Source organism: Echinops telfairi, unplaced genomic scaffold (genome assembly GCF_000313985.2).
Source record: "Echinops telfairi isolate 266 unplaced genomic scaffold, ASM31398v2 ScPeMD7_2010;HRSCAF=2546, whole genome shotgun sequence".
NCBI classification, from domain to species: Eukaryota; Metazoa; Chordata; class Mammalia; order Afrosoricida; family Tenrecidae; genus Echinops; species Echinops telfairi.
The window spans coordinates 17,561,002-17,568,849 of record NW_022105908.1 but is presented as its reverse complement, the minus strand read 5'-3'; the positions used below and the strand labels follow the sequence as shown (position 1 = coordinate 17,568,849).

At 57.8% G+C, this 7,848-nt stretch overlaps 1 protein-coding gene across 2 annotated transcripts in view; it reads left to right on the top strand.

Moving 5' to 3' along the window:
• The first annotated feature begins 382 nt into the window (after window positions 1–382).
• Window positions 383–7,848, top strand: part of MAP2K3 (mitogen-activated protein kinase kinase 3) — a 46,405-nt gene continuing 38,939 nt past the window's right edge. Inside the window, exon 1 of one of the 2 annotated variants that reach the window (XM_045293400.1) lies at window positions 383–584. In XM_045293400.1, coding sequence (XP_045149335.1) covers window positions 536–584 — 49 coding nt within the window. In that variant the 5' untranslated portion in view covers window positions 383–535. The remainder of the gene's footprint in view (window positions 585–7,848) is intronic. The other variant, XM_004712944.2, reaches the window with a different exon arrangement.

Sequence of the window (7,848 nt, the reverse complement as noted above, 5' to 3'; positions counted from 1 at the left end):
CAGGGACGGGCTTAGAGTTTGATAGGATCCTGGACTCCCCTCCCACTCTTGGCCATTCGACGCTCGGGGCGGGGCTAAAGCCGGACGGGCTTGGGACGGGGCTCGGGTGTTCCCGGGGGAAGTGGGCGGGGCTTGACAGAGTGGGCGGAGCCTGGCTGGGCCGAGTTTCCCGGGTGGTGGGCCGGGTTGACAGGCAGGGGGCGGGCTCTAATTCTGAGCAAGCGGTGGGCGGGGTCTTGGGCTGGACGGGTGGGGACGGATGTGGAGTCTGATAGGCTGCCGGATGCGTTCTTGAGACAGGAAGCCAATCGGCGTGCGGGGCGGGGCTTACGTCGGGCGCCGTCAGGCTTGGCCTCCGTGGCACTGCCCAGTCTGGCTCCTGTGCGGCTCTTCGTGGACGCTTCCTGCCAGCCCTACTCAGCTACCCAGTCGCGCCCGGGCCACTCGCCCGCAGCCATGAGTTCTCGCGGCCCAGGTCGAGCCCGCTGCCCCCTGGAGTAGGCCCTACCTCCGGCGCCGCCGGACCCTCCCAACCATGGAGTCTCCAGCCCCGAGCCAGCCTGCAAGTGCACCTCCGCCCAAAGGTAGGACGCAGCCGGGCCCAGAAGTGGAACCGCTGCCCCCCTGGGGACCTCCCATCCGGATCTGGGCAGCGCCTCAGTCCTTAAACTCCATTTGGTCCCAGATCCGACCCGACGCTGGACTATCTCTGACCCCCAAAGTGGGTCTTGGGGTGTACCCGGGAGCTCCCGGGACTGACCGAGACAGGGACCACACTCTGATCTCTCCTGTCGGGAATTTGGAGTCTTCACTGACCCACAGTAGAGGCCTAAGGGCTGTCTGTATTTTGGCCGGACAGGCTGGGGTCCTCAGTGGGACCAATGTGGGACGCACTCTGCTCTCCCTTGATTCCTGGGCTGTGTCCAAGCTGTAACTTAAGTTTGATCCGCCTCCCACATTTGGACCCGTTCCTCTGCTGGGACCTCTCTGTACCCCCACTCCTGGTAGGTACCCTGGCTACCCCCTCGCTCTGAACTGCCCTCTCTCCCACGCAGCTTCACCCCTATGGGCCCTATTCCTGCCAACTGCACAAGGCTTTTCCCCCAGACTCCCTCGCACTCCACCCTCCTCACCCCACCCTGCAACCCTGAACCCCCTAACTGTGTCCTAGGCTCTTTGGTCATCCGTGGCTGCCCTCAGGCCCTCCCTCCCTGGTGTGCAGCCCTTCCTCAGTCTGCCCCTTTTGTATGCCTGTGTGCCGGACTCCACACTGGGCCATGGCCTGGGGCTCGGCCTCTGCCAGGTGCCAGGCTTGTTGCTGCCAGGCCTGTTCTGCCTGGCGGCCCATGAGTCCCGGGCCAGCTGCCAGCCGGAGGTGCTTACCTGGAAAGGGGCTTGCTCTGCCTTTCCCCAGTTGCAGCTCTTCCTGGAAATTTTTGATGTGGTGACCTGGCCACAGCAGCAGCAGAGGCAGCGGTAGGATTTGTCATACAGAGTGGGGAGGACGGGCCTGGAAAGCAAAAGGGGATTTTCTTTCTTTCTTTCTTTTTTTTTTGCAGGATAGGAAAGGATGTTTTTGACGTGTCAGAATCTCAGTAGGCTGGGGTGTGTGAGAGAGATTTCCAAACCGGACATGGTTGTAATGAATGGGCTGCCGCACCCCAGCATGTCCCCTGGGCCTCAGTGGGATGGCACTGTCCCTTCATGGACCTCAGGACTGTGTTGAGAGATGATGCACCGTCCAGTGTGTGTGTGAAGAGCTCAGTGTGGTGCCCAGCACGTGGGAGGTGTGCAGGAAGGGCAGGGGGTGGGGGTGGGGACTACATGTCTATCGATTGTTACTGTTTCCATGTTTGGAAAGATCATAACCATGTGGGGGCAAGGACGTGCCTATGTTTGAGTTGCAGCTGCGGAGTGAAGCAGGTCACAGGAACAGTTAAAAACCCATCACTGTCAAGTTGATTCTAATTCATAGCGATCCAGTAGGACAGAGTAGAACTGCTTGGGAGGGTTTCTGAGACTAAATCTTTTCGGAAGCACACTGCCATGCCTGTCTCCTTTGGACTAGCTGGTGGGTTTGAACCGCTGATCTTCTGGTTAGCAGCCAAGCAGTGTTACCTCTGCACCACCAGGACTCCCTCCCACAGGAGCACTTAATGAGCCCAGGCACAGAAGAAACTGGCCTATGGGAGGCTGTGTTTGGGGTCCTGGGGTGGGCGTGGTCCTGTCCACTTCTGCTAGAGGATTCGGGGTGGCTGTGGTCCCGAACTTGACTGGGTGGGCAAGGTAATTATATCTTACATAAGTGGGAGGCTGGATCCCTGACCATTGCCCAACTTTTGTGAGTAACTTGGGAGGCAGTCACTGGAGGAGGTGGCAGGGGAGGGGCATGCTTTGCACAGTCCTTGTGGAGCTTGGGTGCCAATCAGCAAGACATGCCCCCTTCTGGCTTAGGGGTCTGGACTGACGCTGTTGTGGCACACTGGGGTCCCCCGTCAATACAAAACAAGAGTTAGGTGCAAGGCTATGAAGGCAGAGTTGGTTGGCATGGTTGGTGGGGGCCCTGCTAGGTTCTTGTGCTGTGTGACTTGAGACCTGGCCAGCCCCCCTCTCTGGGCTTCTGTAGGGACTAGGATAGGATGTATTTCTGGCTTGGGGTGTTGGCTGACCTGTGGATTCAAAAAACTGGCAATGTGGGTGGGCTGGTTGGAAGGTCAGAGACCCCACCCCCACCCCCACCCACACCCCCGCCGCCTCTTCAGGGCTGGGACAGGTTGTAGTGTCCTTTCATCAAAAATTATAAGACTTACTGAGGCTCATTCTCTGTGCCATGCATCCTGTCATGTATGGCACTCAGCCCCCTGCCCCATTTCATAGATGAGGACACTGAGATCCAGACGTATTACACACCTTGCCGGGCTTGGAGCCAGGGTTCTACCCAGGACCTCGTGTCTCCGTCATTCGCCTGCTCACCCCATTCCTGTGCTGGATGCTGTGCCAGCCAGCATCTCCTCCCAGCCAGCCCAGGAGCTGGAGGATCGAGTGAGGCTGAGGCCACACGTTTGCAAAAGCATGCACAGCCCTTTACAGTTTGCACATGGCGTACTCACTGCAGCCTGACTCGTTCAAGAGGATAACACCGGGGCCTGACAGGGCAGGTACTGAGCTGAACCCACACAGCTGGGCTCCTGACCCAGGGTCGTCCTCCTCCTAAGCACAGGACTTGTAGCCTTGATTTTCTCAGAGAGGTTGGAACAAAGCAAGAAGAGGTTGGCACTTGACCTTGAAGATGCTTTAAGGGTCTTCCGTGCAGTGGGTTCCCATCTTCCCTTCCTGCCACCGAGATGATCTCAGTACCCTCAGATGGAGGGTTTTCCACCGGGGCAGAAGGCTCCCAGCCCCTGGCCCCATTGTGCCCGTGCCCCCTCCTCCACTCATCGCCATCTTTCTGGCCGCTGACTTTAGGGCCAGTAGGCAAGGACACATTTGGTAGCATGACCCAGTGTGCTGTCTCCATGTCATGTGTGGGCACCCACGTGTCCTGGTCTGTTCATGCCACAGGCATCTGAGTTCCGCCTTCTGAGCGCTGCCCTGGAGGAGCCCCTCCCTGTCACCCCCAACAAAGGGCCGGCCGCCCCAGCTTCCCCGTGAGGACGGGAGGCTGAGGGGAGCACCTTAAGTGCTGTGGCCCATGGCTAGGAGGGTGTCCAGTGGGATTTCCCCCACCCCTGGTGTGACGCACAGGAAACTATCAGCCAGCCTGAGCCTGGGGCTGAAGGGAGCAAAGTTTTCAGTCGCTGGTGTGGGGAGAGGTTGGGGCAACGGGAAGCTTCCGGTGAGTGAGTCAGCGCCCAGTGCCTGATGACTCACCCCTTGGGCATGCCAGCTGGCTGGCTGTTCCTGAAGGGCCCGGTGGGAGAGGGACTCTGTGCTTGGCCTGACAGGCTGGCATTTGGCTTGGAGGTAGTCTCTTCCTGGGCCTCCGCGGGACTCGGACCCCTAGGTTGTCCCTCTCAACATGCCTGCCTCACCCACGAAGGGTTTCCTTTATGAGGCAAGACTGCTTCCTCTTGCTCACCACGCAGGTGGCAGTCAGTGGGTGTTGACAGGCCTTGGTCCAGAAGACGCCTTGGGGCTCCTACAGCTACCGGGAGGTCAGGGTGGCAAGAAGCAGAGGCTGTGCAGGGGAAACCATGTCCTGTGGTGGGCGGGGCTCTCATACAGTGTTGGAATGCGGTTAGGAGCGTGGACCTGGTTCACATCCCCGCTGTGTGAAGTGAGACACATCAAGTCCAAGGCAAGGCTCTGCCCACTGTGAACGACTTATGTCTCCTCGGCATGGCTCAGCTTGCAGTTGGACAACCTCAGTTTCCACACTTGCAGAATGGGTACGGGGGGGGGGCCGGGGGGCACTTGCTTGCCTTGCTGCGAAGATTGGTAATGAGAAAGCGTCATCCTACTTCCTGAGGGGCAGGCTCTGGGCAAACCCAGCCTGGGGAGCACGGTGCCTGGCATGAACTGGGGTGAGAGCCGGGGCTCTGGAGTAGGTGGGCCCGGGTTCAAATCCTGCTGTGCGTCTCGCTGCTGCTTCCTTGCTTGAGCGAGCGGTGTCCTTTCTGACCTTCCCTTTCATCACCTGTGAATCGGGATTAAAGGCCTTTCCTGGCAGCTATGTTGGCCTAATTAGTGTTAATGTCTGCTATTTTACTTCTCTGGTTTCCAATATCCATGGCAATGGCTACCTGGAACCCATACACAACATTCACGGTTCGGGGTCGATTAAGGAAGTGAACAGGTTGTAATGCCGGCGAGAAATGCTCAGGAGGGTTGTTTATCAGGACCTGTTGCAAAATCCTTTCAGTTCTGCTAATAAATGTCCAAAGAGCATACCCCTCCTCTGGAAGCCTCAGCTCAGAGGCATTCACCGCGAACTGCATCGGTCAGCAAATGAGCTCCCTGAATTAAGTGTCCTGGGGCACCCCACTCCAGTAAACCTCAGCCCAAAGGCACTCTGGCTCTACTTCCATGGGTCAGCAAGCCCAGCTTTCCAAATCAAGTGCCCAGAGGCACCTCTCTACAAACCAGCCTCTCCTGCACAAAAGCACTCAGCTTCCCGTGGGTTGGGAAGTGCATCGCTCTCTTCCATGCGCTGGCTCCTGGTTCTGCTGCGGCTCCTCTGATGGTACAGCTGTCTTCTGGATCCAGGAGGTTCCCTGGGTGCAGGGGACATGCTCTGCTCCTGGCTCTTGGTAACGAGATCTGGCCTCCTGCTTCTCAGGGCACCCCTTGTATACACAACAGGAAAGCACCCTCGGGACGCCTGTTTGAAATGACTCACAGGTCCATCCTATTGATATTTTCCCCCTCCTTTCTTATCAGACCCACGCAGGACAAGGCCGTTTGGTGGGAGTTAGAGACTGGCTGGAAGAGCTGCGTGATCATTCACTGGCCCTGCAGGAGTGTAGGAGGGGAGACAAGATAGTGTTTGTCAAGTCGGCGGCATCGGCTCTTTTTGTTACGGGTGGGCTACTACTCTTCCTGCAGGGATGAATGAGCAAGACTTGTAGGCACAAGGTCTCCCGGGGCGTCTCACTCACTGCCATCAGGTTGATTTCGACCCCTAAAGACCCTAGGACAGAGTAGAACTGTCCCCCCTGTGGGTTTTTAATACTGTAATTCAGGATCGTTCTCCCTGCGACCAACTGGTGGTAGGATTCTGACCTTGAAGGTAGCAGCCCAATGGGTAAACACCTCGTGGCAGGATTCTTCAATGGCAGCCAGGACTTGCCAGGCTCAAGGGCCTCTTTTCCATGAGTCTGCACCTTGTGTCCACAAGCACTCAGCTTGACTTTCCCTGTGGGTTGGGAAGTTGACCACTTTGTCCCATGCTCTGGCTCCTGGCGCGGCTGCAGCGGCTCTGATGTTTCAGCTGTCTTCTGGACCCAGGAGGTTCTCGCCCTGGCCTATGAGTCTTCCTGGTGGGCCCATGGGGACCCAGCGCACTGGAGTACCTGACTGTGCCTGCAATTGGTCCCATCCGTCCGACCTTGCTGGTAGCTCCGCTCTGGCATCTGGGCAACACGGGGAAAGCTCTGAGGCCACCAGTGAATGCTTGGCTTGGGTTAGCTGCAGGGGTGGTGGTGACCCCTCACTCCATGGGCTTTGGTTGGGAAGAGAGGCAGGTAATGGGGCAGAGCTGCAGATGCCATCTCTTGTCAGAAGATGCCAGTCTAGCTGAGCAGGAGGACATCCTGGCAGGAACCCCTTCCCAGGAGGTAGGAGTTGGCCAGGCCTGCCTGGAGCTCAGTCCCTCACCTGGGGCCCACAGCCTCCCAAGACCCTGGCTTGTGTTGCTGTGCTCTCAATAGCACTTCTTGTCTGGGCATTAGGGCTCGCTGGGGCAGGGTTGGAGCAGTAGCCAGAGGGCGCTCTTTTCCGTCCCGTCCCGTCCTGTCCCCTCAGTCCTGGGTGCAGGAGCAGCCCCATCACCCTGCCCCGAGTCTTCTCTGAGGCGCCACAGGCTGAGCTGGCATCCCAGGGGCTGCCCTTCCCATGCCCCGCCTACCCCCAGTGACCTAGCTGGCCCTCCCTGTGTTGGCTGTCTCTGCTCTGCCACCTGGTCGAACCCAGCCCTGGCAGGTAGGGCAACCCATGCATTTATTTATTTTCTGTTGTAAATACATCACAGGTGCCAAAAGAATACTCAGGCTGTTTCTGTGTGTGTGTGTGTGTGTATACGTACTTTTTAATATATTCCACATAAGGGAGCTGGTTTTAATGATTTGAAAACAATAAAAAATTGTGCATCAAATACAAAGTGCACGGCTTAGGATGTTTCTATATTTTTATAAAGTCCAAATAAAGTGAATTATGCATAATCATGAGTTATGCCGATACCCAGGACAGGTCAAACAATGGAGTGTGACTGTGGCCCTGAAGCCCCGAGACCTGCATCTTTCCCCATACACTCGCCCACTGTCGTCCCTACTAATTATGGTAGTCTCAGGGCATGTGCTCATGGTAGGCTTAGGCCCTATCCTGTGGCCCTGGCCGTGCACGCGGCAGTCCATGTGGACAACACTGGCGTGGGGCTGGAACGAGCTAGGAGCGGGCAGCCCAGGGATCTAGGGCCTTCTCTGTACTCGAGCCTTTTGCGGTAACCTCGCCCTGCCGCAGGTTCCATGTGAACAGTGCCGGTGATGCCAGGCTTGGCACGAGGCACCTGTGAGGCGCTAGAGGGAAGTACCGGTGACAGGGCTGGCGCAGAGCATGTGCAGGTGCTTGTTTGCGTAAGTGTTGACCTAAGAGGTGTACGGTGCCTGGCCCACATGCTGCACCCACGCTCCCAGCTCTCCTTGTCTGCATCCCATTGTTAGGCGACAGCCTAGGGTTGCCGGAGCCTATGGACGCAGAGGGACACTTCAGGCCCTTGGGCCAGTTCAGGGAAGGCCTGGAGTGTCAGGTGAGGTATTAGGGTCACCCCAGATATGAGAAGGCTGAGAAACATGCCTTGGGGGTGTGCTGGGGGGCCCCCCTGTCTGGGTGGCTGGCCCTGGATGGGGTGGGCAGGCTCTCTGGGTGGCCTCAGAACTTCTAGTATGAGGGACTGGCCCATCTGCCCTGTTTGCTCTCTGACCTAGTCAGACCCAGCCCACCTTCAGAGCCTGTCTCCTCCTCTGAACAAATAGTGAGTCACCCCCCGCCCCCTTCCTCTGTGGAGCCTGATGCTGAGGGTGGGAAGTGGTGGGATATGTTCTGGGGTAAGGCCACCAGGGGTGCCCAGTTCTGACCGGGAGCCTCCTTCATGGCTGCTTCCCATAGGCCTCCTATCTCAGTATTGTTGATAGC